The 18,381-nt window shown below is 56.5% G+C and overlaps 1 protein-coding gene across 13 annotated transcripts in view; it reads right to left on the bottom strand.

Moving 5' to 3' along the window:
• LOC101090157 (transmembrane protein C17orf113) overlaps positions 1-18,381 on the bottom strand; it is a 50,810-nt gene that overhangs the window by 28,056 nt on the left and 4,373 nt on the right. For 2 of the 13 annotated variants that reach the window (XM_023243490.2, XM_023243489.2), the window contains exons 1-2: positions 6,758-6,897; positions 359-610 (exon numbers count right to left, since the gene is read on the bottom strand). In XM_023243490.2, coding sequence (XP_023099258.2) covers positions 359-610; positions 6,758-6,791 — 286 coding nt within the window. In that variant the 5' untranslated portion in view covers positions 6,792-6,897. Of the gene's footprint in view, positions 1-358; positions 611-6,757; positions 6,900-8,176; positions 8,345-9,612; positions 9,740-18,381 lie in introns of those variants that run through there. The other 11 variants (XM_019817890.3, XM_019817892.3, XM_045045069.1 and 8 more) reach the window with 10 other exon arrangements.

Below are 18,381 nucleotides of genomic sequence, written 5' to 3' on the forward strand. Positions count from 1 at the left end.
TCCCAGGACACCCCGCAGGTGAGACCCTTGTCAGATAGCCTATCCCTGCCAGAGGGCTCCAGATTGGAGAAATGCTGCTTAGGGGTCCTGGCCCCAGAAGTCTCCCCACAGAGAGATTCCAGATCCCAACAAGACCTCAACAGAAGTCTTCAGCCCTAAAGATCCTCAAGATCCTGAAAGACCCCAAAGAGGGTTGTCCAGATGCAAAATAAAACTCTACGGTATCAGGGGGACTTCAGACCCTGAGACCCCCTTGGGGGGATCCCAGACCCAAGACGCCACAGAGAGAGGCCACAGACCCAGTGCCGCTCATGGGGCCCAGACCAAGCCTGCGGGAGCGGCGCCCCTCGACACTGACCTGGCCCGGCAGGGGTCTTTCCCAAGCTGAGCTGCCGAAGCCGCCTCTGGTGGGCGCGCCCCCCGCAGTGCACCTGGGCCTGGGCTGCTGAGTTCAGCTGGATGTTACAGACGTCACAGAGCGTGTAGGATGGCCGTTTTCTTTCCCGCTTGGGCTTAGGCAGTTCTGGGGGCCGAGGGGGGCACTCAGTAGCTCCAGATGTGGGCGGCTCCTTCTCACCCGGGGGAGATGGGCTCAGTGGCCGCTTCATACCTGAGCAGATAGAGAGGGAGACAAGTGAACCAAGGCTGGGTGTTGTGAATACAGAGAAGGAGCAAGAGGGGTTCAGGACTCAGGAGATACCTGAGTCCCGTGTCCCAGATGAAACTCCCCAGCTTTGGGGCATCCCCAACCCAAGGGTGGCAAAAGGGAGCGTAACGGGGTCCATTTCAACCAAAACAGCGTTAAAATACAGGAATATTGGGGCTCCTGGGCGGCTCAGTTGGTTAAGCGTCCAATTTTGGCTCAGGTCACGATCTCACGGTTTGTGAGTTTGAGCCCCGCATGGGGCTCTGTGCTGACAGCTTGGAGCCTGGAGCCTGCTACGGATTCTGTCTCCCTCTCTCTGCCTCTCTGCCCCTCCCCCACTCACACCTTTTGTGTGTGTGTGTGTGTGTGTGTGTGTGTGTGTGTGTGTGTGTCTCAAATAATAAACATTAAAAAATTTAAAAAAAATACAGGACTGTCTAGAAGAGTGTCACAAATGCCTGCACACCAAGAGGCTGACAGCTGGGGACTCGGCCGCTGGGCAAAGCTCAGAGAGGAAGACCTGGAGACCAGACTGGGCGGGCACCGAGGGGCAGGCGGCAGTGAGGTTAGGGGAGTCACGTTCGTGGAAGCCAGGGCCCTATTCTGGGCCCCGCAGCAGGCGCTGACAGTCCTGATGCAGGCAGGCATGTGGCGCTTTTGCTGCGGCCGCTAGCCAGAGGGGTGACTGCAGAAACCCTACCTCCCTGTGTCCAGTGCCCGGCCGGGTGACATTCACAAACGTTGACAGTGTGTGAAGCCATCCCCACCCCGGCCCCACGTGGCTCCAGATGTCCCTTGCTGTGTTGGCGACCCAGGGCTGTGGCAACAGTTGATATTTTCAGTTGCGACCTGGGCCCTACTGCCTGCGTCTGCTGAACACAGCTTCTCCTCCCTCCCCCCCCTCCCCCCTCTTGCAGACACATACCCCACCCCTCCATGCCCCTCATCCATGCCACAGTCTTCCCTTTCCAGCTCACTTCTCTGAAATTTTCTTGCCTGACTCCTCAGCCTCTCACTGGCTCTATTCTGGGGGTGGTCGACCCCCTTTCTCACACCGAGCTGTGTTAATTTTCACTTCCTTCCTGGATCAGTGTGCGTGCTCTCCGCCTGTGCTGCATCCTGGGGGCTTCCTGAGGACAGGGCCTGAGCCTTCCTCGTGGGGCCAGAGAATCCCTGAGGTCAGGGACCTGTGACTTCCTCGCCGCCCTCGGAAGGAACCAACACTGATGACCCCGTGACTTTGGACCTCTAGCTTCCAGGACCGTGAGGCAATGCATTGCTGTTGTTTGGGCCACCTGGCATGTGGTACTTTGTTGCAGTAGCCCTAGAAAACGAATCCAGGGAAGGTCTGACTCTTGGGGTTTGGTAGGTGCCTGGTGGTTTCAAGGCAGCCGTCCCAGAAGCCTGGTGGGGTGGCTGGGGTGCAGTACCAGTGACAGGCTCCAGGCGGCTCAGGGAACATCTAGCTGGAAGCTAAGAGGTGGAACTCTATACCCCTCCCTGCAGGGAGGAGCCCACTCCTCCACACTTTTTGGGGGAACCAGGCTGCCTCCCCAACCTGGACCACACCAAACCTCCTGTGCACTGTCTGGGGTCCGGGGCACAGTTCTGTCCACAGAGGGCACACTGGAAGGTTACTCCCCTCACCTTGTGACTGACCCCCCTCTTATGCAGCACTGAGCCCCCACCTACATTGGGCTCTCTCTCACCTCTAGGTGGAGGTCATCAGGGTTATGTGGCTGCCTGCCCAAGTCTCTCCCCCCACCTCCCAGCAGGAGGAAGGAGCAGGAAGAGAGTATCAGATGCAAGTGTTTTGGAGGTGTGTGTGTGGGGGGCGGGGGTCCAACCTGCCAAGGGGGGAAGAGGCTTCAGGGGAATGAGATTTTCCTGGCCACGCCTAGGAGCACGGCCTGCCCACCAGCGAGGAGACAGGGGGTTTTTGAAATCTCGGAGCAATTTATGACAGGCGGGCCGAGGACACGGGCCACGAGAGCAGACAAATATCTGCCACAGGGGCTGATTAAACCCCTGTGATATACAGCCTCTGGGCTCACAGGGCCTGCCTGGATTCCGGGGCTAATTGTGTTCCCCCGGCCAGGCTGCTGGCCTGCTGCGGCCTGCCCTGCTTGACCCAGCCTCCCCAGCTGTCCCTTCAGGAGCCACCCTGCTCCAGCCAAGCTCTGACTCCCAGCCAGAAAATGTGGAGGGGTGGGCATTTTTTAGGGCACGTACACATCGGTCTAACCCCAGGCCAGCACCCCCTGCCCTGGCCCCTGTAAAGCAGCGGCACGACTCACCCTAGCTGGACCTACACTTGGACAGGACCTGGTTCACACGTTCTCTTTAACAGAAGAGGAAAACTGAGTCCCACGGTAGGGGAGTGGACTTTTTTTAAAGTACATGAAAAGACAGGGGCATCTGGGTGTCTCAGTCATCCGACTTTGGCTCAGGTCATGATCTCACGGCTTGTGGGTTCAAGCCCCACGTTGGGCTTTGTGCTGACAGCTCAGAGCCTGGAGCCTGCTTCAGATTCTGAGTGTCTCTCTCTTTCTTTCTCTGCCCCTCCCCCACTTGCGCGCGCGTGCTCTCTCTCTCTCTCTCTCTCTCTCAAAAATAAGTAAACATTTAAAAAACAATAATTAAAAAATACAGTACATGAAAAGACAGTGAAGAGCTGTTTCTAGAAGCTTCCTTGCCTCCCCCTTTACCCAGCTACCCAGGCCACCTCTTTATAATTACAGCCCTGTTTATTGAGAGCTTACTATGTGCCAGGTGCTTTACACATAGGATCTCTTTTAAGCTTCACAACAACCCCATGAGTTGGGCACTATTATTAACCTATTATCCCACTTTATGGATTCGAGAACAGGCATTGAGAAGTTTCACAGCCAGACCAGAACCTACACTTGTTTGACCCTGGAGCCCAAGTCCTCAGCCACTGCCCTATCCCACCTGTCCTTAAGGCCTGCCAAGCCCTCTTTTGAACTTCTGGGTGGGACAGGGGGTGGTTACAAATTCTGGGAAGGACTCCTGGGGACACCTGGGGGTGCCCAGCCCCTAACAGGCTGGAGGGCCAGGCAGGGAGGTGCCACACCCTGGCAGGAAGGGGCCAGAGCCAGAGAGGCTGGGAGAGGGGGATGTGAAGAAAGGAGAACTGAACCTGAACAGAGTTCTGAAAAAGACCAAGCGAAAGCAGAGAAAAAGTGCATGCATGTACTCAGGTGTCTGTCTGTCTGATTTGCACAGGAAGGGGATAAAGCTCCTTGCTCCCACCTTCCCTGAGAAATAGTTAAGGGCTAATGCGGGGGTGTGGGGTGAGGGTGCTGGACGGTGGAGGGGGCCACCCTCTTAAAGGCAGGCTCACACCAGAGCTGGAGAGCTGATGGGGCCAGGGTTGCTGTCTGTCTGTCTGTGTGTCTGTCCATCCATACGGAGCTGGAGGGGGTGGGGAGTGGAGGGAACAGTCAGGCAGGACCCCAGGGCTCCTTCTCCACCACTCTCTTGCTGAGTGATGAATGGACTTGGGACTTGGCTTTCAGTGGGGCCCTCAGGCACTGCAGTGAGGCAGAGCTCTTGGCCTGCCCACCCACAGAGGGCTGGATGGAAAGGGACCTTGGAAGCTATAAGGTACAGAGAAGGGAGTTGTTTCAGATGCAGCCTGGGGAAGGGGGTCCTCAGGAAAGAGCTGCTTTTGCCAGAGGGTTAACGGGAGAGGAAGGTTCTAGGCCTGTCCCCAGCCTTTGGCAGGGCATGAAGGGCTCCCTCACTAAACCCTTAATGAGCCCAATTACACTCTGGTATTTTCCCCCCGAGTCTGCCAACATCTGCCCTCCCACCTTTCCCAGCCAGGTCCCAGGCCCTGCGTCTGAGCGGGAGCCTGGCTGGCTGGCCAAGCTCGGGCTAGTCCCCGTCCCTCTGGGCTTCAGTTTTCTGTCTTTGGAGAGGGAGGATTGGGCTGGGCTAATCTCTTAGGTCCTTTGCAGGCAGTGTCGCCACTGAAGCACCGAGCAGCTGTCTCTGAAGCAGGGGGTAAAGAGAAGGCCGGGTTGTATCTGTTTCTGTCACCAGAGAAAGGCAGGCGGGTACGGGGAAAGAACTGCCCGCGGTGAGTGCCCACTGCCCTCTGGGCCACTGTACGAACACCCTCTCCGTTAACCCTCACAACAACCCGGTGAGGCTTTACAAATGGGGAAGCTGAGGCTCAGAGTCAAAGAGAGAGGCAGGTGAGTAGGATGAGTTCTCTCCCATTTACAGTGCGGGAGCAGGGGGTGTACCCTAACAACCCCCATCCCAGTCGCTCACAGGATCACCAGCAGGGGTTGGGGAACCTGCCCCACCCACCAACCCAGCTGCAGAGAGAAGTGTCTGGAAGAAGGGAGGTCTTGTCTGTTCTTGGCCTAGAAGAGTGTGAGCCTTCCTGGGCCCAGCTTCCCCTCCTCAATACCCCACCTCCCCTCTCCCAAGGCTGACACCTGTCTAGGGTGAGCAAGGGGGAATAAGCCACTTCGGTGCATGGCCACCACAGGGTGGCAACCACCCCAGCCATCCTGTGGACTCAGAGAGCTGGCGTCACCCCAGGGTCACACCCCAGAGGAGCCAGAGGCCCACACCTAGAGGAGTAGCGTGGCCTGAGAGGCACAGGAGGCCCTGGGATGGGGCAACAGCTGTTCCAGATGTCAGGGGCCAGGTGGGGGGTTTCCATGAGGCAAACCAAAGTGTCCATGTCTGTCTTCCCATTCAAAGTGGTGACAGAGGAAGCCCATCAGCTTCTCCTGGGGGTGCCGGGTGCTGGGGATTTCAAGAGTGAACTGACTAAGAGGTGCTGAAAGTCAACACTCAGCCCCAAGGAAAGGAGAGAGAGGGCACGAGAGGAGAGGGAGAGCCATGGTCCAGAGATGAGGTCACCGTCTCCCACCACTTCCCCTCCCTCAGTCTGCCCGGTCCTCACCCCCTATTGGCTGGGTGTCCCAGGGGGGCCTCCTGCCATCCTGACACCCCCAAAGGCAGGGGCTGCCTGTTCTGGGCAGCGATACTCCCTCAAAAGACCCTCAAGCCACCCTCAGGAAGGAAGTCCTTCTTGCTATCTAACCTGCATCTCTCTTTGCAGGGGCCACAGTGGCCACATAGCAACTGCTTCTAAGATTGTGATGGTGGGGGTGGTAAGGAAGGGAATATTAGCCTCAGCACCCCTTTTCCTAGCCTCCGCTGCCAGGCAAGGCCTGGGAAACCTGACTTGTTGTGCAGGAGATCCCCTATGCCCCCTCCCCCCTCTCTTAGCACCAGGGCCCAGGATCTTGGTGCACTGGCCTCCTTGTCCACAGCCTGTTCTCCCCGTCCAGGCCGAGCAGTAGCTCCCCCAAACCCCGTTCCCTGCCTCCCTGCCGGTGATGGCCCCACCATCAGCACTCCCAAACTAGGGCTGGGAGCCAGAGGGAGCTGGAGGGAGGATGGTTGGGAGTCCCCAGACTGTTTGAGAGTTGTGGGTGGGAGGCCAGCCAGGAGGGCCCAACCTATGCCCATTGCTGAAAATGAGGCATTGGGCTTGAGAGGGGAAGGGAGGACAGAAAGGCCTCCAATGACTGGGGATCATGAGAGTGGAGAGGGGTGGTGAGTGTGCTCTCTGCACCCCTCAGAAGACAGCAGGAGACCTCCCCTCCCCTACTCCCTCCATTCTATTCTATCCCAGGGGCTGATAAGGGTGAGGTGATTTTGGGGTTCTCTCTAAACTCCTTAGGAAAAGGGGAATGATTTTGTCCAGCTCCCCGTCTCCAGACAATGGTCCCCTCCTTAGGGTGGGAGTCTCACCCTCTCTGCTCTGTGGCTCCCAGCCTCCCTCCCCCCAGGGGAAACTGGAAGTCCTTCTTGCCATCACTCTTGCCCCCCTCCCAGCGTCCGCGTTTGGCTAAGCTGCCGTTTTTTGCCTGCGCCCCCCCCCCCCCGCCCCGCTGCACCCACCCCCGCCAAGGTGGGGCAGGGTCCTTGCCGCTGCCCGCAGCCCTACACCCCCACCTCGGCGCGCGCGGGCCCCCTCAGGCGCTCAGCCCCAGCGGCGCTCGGTCCGGGATGGGGACGGAGCCCGAGTGCGGGCCCCCGCCCAGCGCCGGCGCCTACCTGAAGGGCGCTGCGGACCCGAGCGGGGCTGCATCTAGCGGCCCACGGCCACCCGCCACCCAGGGCGATCCGGATTCCCGGCTCCTGGAGGTGCGTGGCGGAGGAGTCCCGGACTGCGAGTCCCGGGGCAGCCGCCGGTCTCCCGAGCCCGCCCCCGGCCGGCCCGTGCGGAGCAGGTGCCAGGAGCCGCGCCGCTCCGAGCGGAGCGCAGGAGAGACCCCGGAAAGGAGTTGCGCGGCGGCTCTTCCCGGGAAGAAAGGCGAGGGGGGACCAAGCGGTGCTCCCTGCAAAAGGGCTGGGCCCTTTGGTGAGTATCCTCCCTACTACCCCTGGCCCGCTAGGCATAGAATGCTCCTCAGCGTCTGAGGGGTCCTAGAGCTCCGGGAAGGGAACCCCAAAGTGGCCACGTCCCACTGCTCTGCTGTGATCTCCCCACCCCCTGCAAATTGCCCCTCTTTTGGGGGACAGCGCAGAGAGAAGGAGGAAGCTGACATTCAGGGAGCACCCACTGGGTGCCAGGAGGGATCGCATTCAACCCTCATAACCACTCCTCTGCCTGAATGGGTTTGATCCCCATTTTACAGACCAGGAAACCGAAAAGATTGGGATGTTAACTGGCCCAAAGTCACACAGGAAGTGAGCACCAAGTGGGAGACTCCAGACTGCTCCTAGGATCCCCCTCTGGGGGTCTGGGGCAGGGGGAGGAAATTTCACCCGTGTGTGTGTGTGTGTGTGTGTGTGTGTGTGTGTGCGCGCACACACACACACACACGCGCGCGCATACACACACACACACACACACACACACACACACACACACCTGGGGGTCTTTTCTGATCTCTCCCAGGGAGTCAGTGCATGGCGTCTGGCCCAGAGTGGGGGCACAGTGCAGGAGCATGAAGCCAAGCAGGGGAGGGCAGGGGCTAGAGGCAGGACTTCTGGAGAGTGCTGTTAATGAGGAGGCAGTAACAGGGTCAGAAAATTAGTCTCAGAGGAAGGAGACAGAAATGGTTCTTGTATCCAAAGAAGAGGTGTCAGTGCTGCTCACCCTTGGTTGGGGTAGGGCAGGCCTCCTGTGGACCAGGCCTGGAGAGAGGAGGTCCCACCATGAAGAGCTCTGGCCATACCCCACCCACTGGGGCAGGGCACCTGGCAGCCACTCAGTTTCCCAGAACTGCTTGCTGGGCCTCACACCCACCAACTCACTCCTGTCTTGAGGCCTTTGCTCCTGCTGCTCCCTCGGCCTGGACTCTCCCCTGACCTCCGCAGGGTCGTTTCCTTGTCGCTCAGGCCTCAGCTCCAATGTCGCCTCCCCAGGCCCCGTTGCCCTAGCGCCATTATTCTTTGCTCCAACCCCTGCTTTATTTCCTCTTGGCACATCTCCCAAGATGTCATTCTTTTGCTTGAACACTTACTTACCTGTCTCCTCTGTGAGGACACAGTCTTTATTTCCCAGGTGCCTGAGGCACCAGCACAAAGTTGGATGCTTAGCACACAGACGCCGGGTAGACAGTTATGCATGAGTTCATGTCCACTCTACAAGCAAATCCGCAGTGCGTTGCACACTTCAGCTGGGTGAAGTGGATGCTGTGTGAATTATATCTTAATAAAGCAGCTATTATAAAAAAAAAAGCCCATTCGGCAGCACACCCGCCCTCTCACTTGATCCAGTCACACCTCTGTCCGTCCCAGTCCACATCCTGTGTCTGTCCGTGGAGAATCACAGTTGCTCAGATTTGGAAGGGGTCTGAGAGGTCATCCTGTCCCTTTTGTAACTTGCCAGAGTTACCCTCTGGCCTCTGCTCGCACATGCCAATGACAGGGAGCTCACTGCCTCACAAGACGGCCTATTCCATTGTTGGAGGGTTCTCAGTGACAGAAGTATGGAGGCCTGGAAGCTGTTTCCCTGTAACGTTCATGCTCATGCACAGGCCCTAGATCTGCTCCTCAGTGGTGCTGAAGGAATGCACACCACCTTCCACAGCCAGCTCAACATGGCTGGCAGCTTCGTCCTAAGGGGTCTCTTCTCCAACTATTGTTCCCCTGACATGGCCACCTCCTCCAGGAAGCCCCTCCTATGTTCTCCCTGGACACCTTGTATTGGTCCCTAACACGGTATTTATCACACTGTATTGACGTGTCTTCCCCAAATCCTGCCCCAGCCACCCCTCTGCACCAAGTGGGGTAGTTCCAGGCTTTTATTTATTTTCTTCCACCCAATACCTTGCATGGTGACCAACTGAGCTGAACTAAGCAACTTAATAAACATTTGTTTCCAGGGGCTTTATTATCCTAGTGACATCCCTCTAAGCTAATTTAGGCTTTCGATGTCCTCTTTTAGGACAGAAAAAGAGAGAATCACTCCCCTGATCCTCAACCCTGTTTTCTCCCAATGCTGCCCAGTCCTTAACTTTTCTGCACTCTCGAGTCAGCACTATACAGAACTGAGGGTCCACGAACCACCCCCCCCCGGCAACCCCAGGGCTATTTCACATGATATGCTGGCAAGTTCAGCCACCCCATCTCGTCGCCAAAAGAGTGATTTCTTGAACTGGGAGCACCAGACCTTATGCTTAGGCTTACTGGCGCTCCGTTTCTGCCCAGCCTGTTGAAATCATTCAGCAGGAACACAGGTGCCAGCTTAGTGCCACTGCAAAGACATGGCTTCACCTAGACACCTGGGAATAACATGCCCCTAAACTCCAACCCCACACACAGACAAAAACATTGCCATTAGTTGAGGCCCTTCTGTATTCTGTATTCTTCCCACACCTTTATCCCTCCCCTAGCCCTGAGGAGTGTTCCTCTTCTCCCTTTGAAGATAAGGACAGGGAGGCTCTGAGAGGTTAGTTCACCTGCTCAAGGTCACACAGCTAGAAAGGGGTAGAGTTGGAACCCGTCTGGTTGACTCCAAGGTCTAGGCTCTCTTTGCTCCATGTCATGGTGGCTCGAAAGGCCTGGTGACTTTTCCTGTAACGTCACCTGTGGGGTGAGGAGGAAGGAAGCATGGAAGGCATTTTCATGAGGGCTGGAGGGGCCAGGTTGTGCTCCCTTGCCCACTTACCACTCGTCCAAGGAGGGATTCAGGCCCTGGGTATTGCCTTCCCCTGGCCAGAAAATGACCCTTAGTCTAAATAAAGCTGCTTAGTCTCTAGTTGGGCCACTCAATTCTCAGGGCAGCCCAGTATCATCCTGTTATCTCCTCTCCCTCTGTCTTGTCTGTGAAGAATGTCCAGCCCTAGAGAAATGCTTAGCCCACCAAAGGCAACCAATACTTATTGCTGGACTTGAGGAAAGAACCGCCCCTCACTGTGAGCACCAGAAACGGAGTGGGTTCCTTACTCTGGCTGTGTGGGCTTGGGCAAGTTACTTTCCCTCTCTGAGCTCCGGTTTCCTTATCTGTGAAACAGGGCCATTAATACATGACAACACACAGGGTGATGTGAGATCATCCCCGCAGAGTGCCTGACGTAATATGTGTCCAATTAATGATATGAGTATCATTAATGAGGTGTTATGGTCCCCGCTTGAGAGACAGGGCAGTGGGCTCAGAGGGGGAAGGGACTTACGTAGCCCATGGTACCAGCTTGGAAGCAGCCTATATAGGACAGGAGCCTGGTTGTGCCTGCCTTAAAGGGTGAGTCTTTTTCCCAGCCCCACGGGGCCTTCCCTGAGTGCTCAATAAATTTAATTTCTACCACTAAATTATGAGATGGCTACGCTAATCATTCCTGCTAGTGAATAATACCCAGAGCTCCAGCTAAAGCAAAGTCTGTAGCAAAAGGGCTCAGGCTTCTATTCTGATCATGGCCCCAACTAGGTTGGGGTGTGCAGAGTAATTCTGGGCCCCCGGGTTCCAGGAGGGTGAGAGAAGCCTTACCCTCAGGTAGGCCTGTCTCCTCCACCACAGGTCCTTTCTGTGCCCACCGAAAGGACAGAATCACTAATGGCTTGAACAAGTTCGCCATGATCCCTCCCCCAACGGGGCCAGCCTTTTGCCTCCTAAAATAGCCCAGAGCTACCATGTGCCCAGGGCGGCTCCCCACTGGTTGCAAATCCCCCTGAAATTAAATCCCCATCCTGCCCCAAGCAGGATGGCACCACCTCCAGCCCTGCTGAGCTCCAGGGCTGGCCAGGCTCCCCCCAGTGGAAACTGGGACGGTTGTCCTTCACGGTGACCGAGACATAAATCCCCAAATAATGAGACAGGCGCTGGGAACACAGAACCAGACACGGTGTTAATTGGTTTACTTCTGGGCAGGCGTGATGTAGAGGCAGTAGCCACAGGCCTCGGTTTCCCAGCCAGTAAAATGGAGTGGGGGGCTGTGTTGACTTCCGGCGTCCCTGGCTGGGGTTTTCTATGCCCTCTGACGGGTCTCCCACCCAGATTCTCCAGCAGCCCTTCTTACTTTCCTAGAACACTAACTTCGCATATGTAAAAGGGAGGAAGTGGGGTCCACTTGTCCCGGTCTCGAGGTAGGGAGACCCAAATTATCCTTACCGTGATCTAGAACCACCTTCTTTCCACTAAAACCAAGCCGAAAGGCTCAGTCCACCTCGGCACGCATCAGGGTGGGGGTGGGGAGGCGGGAGGGCCCAGTGTAGCCTTCCTGCTCATGGTATGAGGCCGGTGATGGATTCTTGGACGAGCATGAGGGCCTCAGTTTGCAGTGATCAGGATGAGATTATCACATTAAACTTTAAAAGTCTTTGCTCAAAAAGAAGCAGCAGCTGACACCCTTGACTCCCCCAACTGCCACCATCATCCTCTCTTGGATCATGGCTGCAGATACTGGCCACTTGGCGGCTCCACTGCACTGGGCTAGAGGCAGGGGGATGGACAGAATGACCTCTCCAGGCCTGGGCTGCTCCTGAGTCGTGGAGAGATGGCAGGGGGAGGAGCCAGGGGAAGGGGATGAGCCTTGTCTGTGGGAGTAGTTTGCAGGGCCTCGGGGGAGCCCAAGAGACTTGGGATCAGCACTTACTACAACTTCGCCACTTACTATCCTGTGACTGGGGACACGCCCCTTTGCTCCACACCTCAGTATCCTCGTCTGTGAAATGGGGACAGCAGTAACAGTAACTACTACTAACTCCCCTGACCCGAGGCTGACAGCTGAGAAGATTAAATAAGATAACATACGGACAATTCCCTGCAAGCTGGAAAGAGCCATCGCGGTGTGAAGGATGGCGTTGTTAGTTACCGCAGGAAGGACGGTGACAAGGCTGCAGAAGGAACTTCCTCACGGCTGTGCATTGGAAACCAGTGGGGCAAGAAGAGAGGGGAGACAAATGGGCCTGGGGGGAGCCCCCAAAATGTCACCCACGATGCCCCCTCCCACCCAGGGTGCCCATCCCCGTGTCCAGACCGACCCCCTCCCCTCCTGCCCATCATCTTCCCTCGCAAGGCTGGCAGCCCACCCCCAGTCTTTCCCAGTCCAAAGCTGTATCCAGCTTGTGTTTGTTGCCAACGCAACGGAAATTATTTCAACCTCCTCACCCAGCTTGGCAAAGCTGCCTGGGGTGTACAGGAGAGGCTGGAGCTGGAGGAGAGGAAGCTGGGAACTGGGGTGCCCACAGCAGGGTGGCCCCCTCCCCAGAATATTAACTTCGATAGCAGCAATCAAGAAGGCAGTCAGCCTACTGGGGGGACTTCCCCATGCTGCCCCATGGGAGGGAAGGGAAAGGCTGAAGGCCCCGGGGTCTCACCGGGACCTTGGCTACCTTCCCTCTTACTTAAAGAGCTGCATTCAGAGCAGGCCGGGAAAGGCCCTGACTACCAGCCAGGATCAACCCTGCAGAAATTAAGATCTTTGGATTTTCCCGACCCACCCTTCATTTCCTGATGCTCTTATTTAGTTAGTTTGTTCGAAAGAATCCTCCCACCCCAGCCCACCCCACCAGACCTTGGGGCCCTTCCCCTTCCTCAGTATAAGAAGCCGAATCCAGAAGGATGGAGGCAGGGAGAAGCTGAAAATGGCCCTGAGATTCCGGGGTCACCCTGAGCAGGAGGGAGGGAGAGCCTCCAAGCCCACTGTGGCTGAGGGAGATGGTGGGGTGGCCACGGTCCACCTTGCCGGCCAGGGAGAAGTCCCGACCACATCAAGGAGTCCTCCTCTCAAACTGGCTGGTTGGTGGGTGGAACCACATGGCCGTTGCAGGCCATGAAGGAGGCCTTTCAAAACCAGCTGAGAGGTTCCAAGAATGCTCCTGGGATGGGCTTTGTCAACATGCCCCATGCCTCTAGATCCTCTGTCTGGCTTCCTATAGCAAGGCTGCTCAGTGACCTTAGCCGGGGAGGGGGAGGGGGCATCGTGGGACCCGGGACAGAGACCAGGCTCTGGAGTTGTCAGACTTTGGGCAAGTGGCTTCACCTCTTTGATCTGTAAAATGGGCCCAACGGTATCTACCTCGTGCGATTGTTGGGACAATTAAGAGATAATGTAAGGAGAACGCCTCCCTTTGTGCCCAGCACAGAGTTGGGGCTCAATAAACTCACTAAGGAAACATTTGTCGGACACCTACTATATGCCAGGCCCTCCCTCCATTCCTCGCCCAGGGGACCCAGCACTGAACAACCGTCCTGAGGAGCCCTCATGGAGCTTGCCAGCCAGGGACAATGGTCACAGCCACTAAGAAGCTAACCACACAGGTCAGGGAAGATGAGTGGCCAGGAATAAGCCTCTCTCAGGAGGGGACAGCTCAGCCTAGACCTGGCTGACTTGAGGGACAGGTCTGCCTGAGGGTCCTCGACTGTAGCTGCTCACTGGAATCACCGGGGCAGCTTTGAAAACTTCGGATGGCTGGGCCCCTCCCCAGGGATTCTGACCGGATGGGGCTGGGGTGGCGCTGAGGCAGCAGGATTTGATTTAATTTCTGCCCAGGTGATCCTGATGTACAGCCAAAAGTGAGATCCCCTTGCCCTGCACTTTCCCCAAGTGCCTGTCCATGTGAGTATCACCTGGGGAGCTTGTCGGGCATTGCGGGCTGGGCCACAGCCTTAGGGGTTCAGATTTAGGGGCCGGGCTAAGGCCCAGCATCTGCCTTTCTAACAAGCACCCAGGTAATTCTGAAGAGCAGACAGGTCTAGCGATGTGTCTAGGAGAGTAAGTCTCAGGTCAGAGCTTGGCACGGAGCGCCCCCCACCACGGACCCCAGCCACGCCCACACAGGACCACCTGCCACATTGGTTCCCACGGCCCCATCTCTGCCCTCAACCTGAGAAGTGCCTCCTTTCTCAAACAGGCAAGTCCCGGGCACGTTCCTAGGCTTATCATGAAGCCTGAAGGTTCCCACCGCTGTGGGCGTGGGGTCTGTTTCCCTACTACCCTCGCTCGGCCCCTGGGCCCAAGGCCCTGTGCCATTCTGTCCATGCTTCATGCCCGGCCAGACCCTGGGCTCTCAGGGGTAGGGCTGGCTTCTCCAACCACATGGCGCTGAGCCTGGCATCCCACAGGGTAGGCCTCGTCTTAGCTGAAGGAGTACCAAATCTACCCCAGCCTCTGCTGGGCGCACTTGCCCCCACAACTGAGCCACAGGTGGGAAAGTTGTGACCCGCCCTGAGAGATTCGTGCTCCACTCCTTCTCCTGGGTCTCTGATCCCGGATTCCTCTTGTGGAGTCTGACTTCTCTCTCTCCTATTTCACCCTTAGCCCTGCCCTACGGGCCAGGCCCTGAGATGGGAGACATGGCCCAGGTGTGCTCCCCAAGGCAAAGGTGTGCCAGAATATACCCCTATCCCTGCTGAAGAATCAGGGTCACCCTACTCCAGGCGCCTGGCATGATGCCCACCCCTTCCTTTTGGGAAGCAACATAGTGTAGCCATAATGCCTGGGTTAAATCCCACCTCTGCCACTTCCTGCGTGACCTCGGTCTGTGCCTTGGTTTCCCCGTCTGCAAAATAAGAATAAATAGTACCTCTCCTAGAGGGTCACTATGGGATTAAATGAGCCAATGGTCATAAAGTGTTCAGCAAACAGGCACATGGTAACCACTGTGTGTGTTTGTTAAATAATGTTTAAAAATACATGATTCTCTGAAGGCCATGCTTTCGTCCGTCAGCAAAGTGGGTCCTGACAATGCACCAGATCTGGAAGGCAGGGATTGAGATCCCATTTCACAGGCTAGGAGACTGAAGCTCAGGAGAGAAAGGGACGGTGTCAGATGACACCCAAGCCTCGGGACTGTGGCACTTCAAGTCCGGTCTCTCCCAGCACCCCTGGGCCCACCTCCCTCACTCCTCAGGCGCCTGCCCTGGCCCAGGTGGGCTCTGTGCCCTGCACTGACAGAGGCCCCTTTGTACCCCTGCCCAGGGCCACACCCTGAGCTCAGAGCAACAGCCAGACAAGCGCCCTGTGTGTTGGTCTGTTTCGCCGCCAGGTCTGCGGTCACCCTGGCCGCTCCAGCCACGTGCTCTGGCTGGGCAGATCTGAGGGTCATCCCCCACCCCTTCCAGCCCCCCATCTCAACCGTGGCAGGGCATCCCTGACCCTCCCTGGGCTGCATTCAGCCAGGAGGCAGACTGGGAGGCAGCCCCAAGGAAAACACCCCCATTCTTGGTCTCCACCCTGTGCAAATTCCAAGTGACCAGACTCTAAGGTGTCTGGGGCCCCAGAGGAAGGGACAGGCAGGAGCTGAGGGGGTGGGGCATGACATGGAGGTTACTCTGGTTACCCTATCTCCCTAAATCTTTCTTCAATCTGTTTGCTTCTCTTTACCACCTGGACTGGCATGACAACCTCCTCACTGGCCTCCCTGCCTCCACTTCTCCACCTCTCACCTTCCCAGTTTGTTCCCCACGTCCCAGAAGGAGTCTTGCAAAAAGACAAATCCAATCACATCCCTCTCCTGCCCCAAATCTCCAAAGGCTTCTCCCTCACCTTAGAGAATTCCTATCGTAGCCCTGGAAGATCTGGCCTCTGCCCACCTCCCCCAAACCCTTTTCCTCTTCCAACCTACCCTTCCACTGGCTTCCTCCCACAGATTAATGGAGATATAAATACAAGTCTCCGCCTAAGAATACTACCGGTAGAGCTAACACCGATAATGGCTAGAATCAGATACAAAAACACTCCTTATTGACTAAAAGGGACAGAAGAATCCAGTCTTGACCACGAATCTTGTTTAAAATTTCAACCTTCCCAAATCGGATGAGTTTACCCAGTCACACAATGGCTGAGACTAAGGTCAGGAGCCTTTGACTGATGCCACATTGACTGATGGATCAAATCTCGGCAGCAAAATTTATACAGCATTGATGCCAATGAAAAGAATTCCAGTAAATTTAAAATGGAATGGAAAAAAATGGAAATGTGTTCAACTGTACCATAGAGGAAAGATTGAAAAATCTGATCAAGAAATTAAATCGGATGAAAAGAGTTCAGACTGGAAACCACTTGCTAAAAACGTCTTCAGTGCTGGTATGTTTGGGTTTACAATGTTTGCATTCAAAACATCCTGGGGTCAAAATGTCCAGGTCAAAAGATCCTGTGCCCCTCCGATGTTTTCTTACCACTCCCTACACCGCTCATGAGAACTCCAGCCACACTGGGCTCTTTCTCTCTCCAGAGCACAGCAAGGTCCCCATTCAGAGCAGAGCATATTCTCAAAACCCATTCTTTCTGCCTGGAACACTCTTTTCCTCCCAGCTCCTACCTCCCCTACTTGTGGCTGATGCTGAAATAACAGCTCCTGGAGATGCCTTCCCTCACTGCCCTCCTTAAGTCAGATTTCCTTCCTGCCTCCTGGCACTCACTCTTCGCCCTGTCTTATCCCCCCACCTTGAATTCCCAGGGCAACTTCTCCCTGTCTTATTCCCCCTTGGAATCCCCAGGGCAAGCCTAGCAAGTCTAACACATAGTAGGCGCTCAGTAAATATTTGTTGAATGAATGGGTAAAACAGTATCACTAGGGTGAGGGGCAGGGGAATGGGTTGGAGCTTCCAAGGGCCCCTGGAAGGGAAAAGGGCAGAGCAGAGACATATCCTTCCATTCTACCTTTACCCCCACACCCCAACCCCTCCCTCCCCCCCCCCCCCCCCCCCCGGTCCTCTTACTCCTGACACCAAATTCCAGAGGAGCCTGTTAGCAGGAGAGAGAAGAAAACAATACCAGACCTGCTTCATTCATGCTCCTTGTTCAGCTTCCCAAGGCCCAGGTCCCCGTGCCAACTGGCCAGCTGCCCCCCTCCCTAACCCCGCTCCCACTTTTGGCTGTGGGCCGGGCTATTTGGGGAAACTTCCTGATGTCCCCTCTGGCCTTTCCACCTCCACCCCTCATCCTGAAGCCCCGGAATAGCTGTCCCAGCCTCAACCTAGGAACAGTCGCGTTCCCAATTAGCACCCAGATGGTTGAAACCATGTCTAAAAGCTTCTCCTGTCCCTCTCCCCTCAGGAAGCTGCTAACTAGGGCAGCCGATCTCAGAACGAGGTCACAAGAATGCTACCTGCCCTTATAATCCCCTCCCAACCGGAGAGGAGACACGGGTGGGGACCAGGAGTCTCCATTGCAGGCCAGTGAAGACAGAGGAGATGTGGGGGAGGCTCAAATGCAGGGAGAAGTGGGTTCTTTTTGCCCAACGGGCAGCTCTGGTGCAGGCTGGGGAGTGAGGAGTCCTGGGTTCGAGTCCAGACTCCACCTCAGTGGGGATTTCGTTACCTCTCCAGGCGCTCAGAGGGCAGGATGATGCAGTTCTGTGTATGGGTCGGTACCACAATCCAGGAATGGACCTCAGCATCTCAGGGAGGTCATTCTGGGACAGATCTTGGGAGGCCCTGAGCCCATTAGAGCATCATTTCTCTGCTGAAGACTCACGCTAGCTCTGGCTCAAGCCTCAGCCATGAGAGCGGATAGGCAGGGGGGCAGACCTTCTCCCACCCTCTGAAGACCATACCCCATATGCTCCTCTTTGGGAATCCCCCGGAGAACCCAAGGGATCCAGTTCCCAATACCCTCCCCTCAGTGAGGGATAGGGGTGGTGAGGGGTGTGGCTCACACCTCCCCAACTTGCCCGTCCAGTGAGATGGGGGGTAGCCAGCCTCGGATGGAGGAATCACAGACCGAGACCAGGAGGATAGAAAAGTCTGGGGCCTGAGGATAGAGAAGAGGCGAGTGGGACCTGGGGGAGGGCAGTCTGGCCTCTTGCCTGGGCATCTGAACTGGGGAGAAGTATCTGTGGATTCGGCCCTCACTCCACCCAAGGAAACCTTAGTCAAATAAACAAACAGCCAACACAGCCGCTCCTGTGCGAGAGGCCAGGGCAGTGGCGAGGAGAGGCCCACTGAGGTGGGGATGCCCGAGGAGAGAGCAGGGAGGCTGTTTGGGCAGGCCCCTCGCCTTGGGGCAGTCGGCGGAAACCTCTGGAACAGGGTGGGGAGTAGCCAGTGGTTTGGAGCAGGAAGCGGGGGGCCTGGGGTGGGTGCATGGGCTTGGCTGCTTCAAGGGAAAGAAAAGCATCGAGTCCAGCCCCACTCTGGTCAGCGCCTCTCCAGAGTGGGGACTCCAAAGCCCCAACACCCTTCCTTCGGCTCCGGGTCCATCAGATCAACCGGACAGACAAGGGGCTCTCCTCTTTGTCACTCTGAAGCCCCGGCCCTGTTCCCAGTCCGTGACCCTGGGCCTGGTGGC

The sequence above is a fragment of the Felis catus genome, chromosome E1 (assembly GCF_018350175.1).
Source record: "Felis catus isolate Fca126 chromosome E1, F.catus_Fca126_mat1.0, whole genome shotgun sequence".
NCBI classification, from domain to species: Eukaryota; Metazoa; Chordata; class Mammalia; order Carnivora; family Felidae; genus Felis; species Felis catus.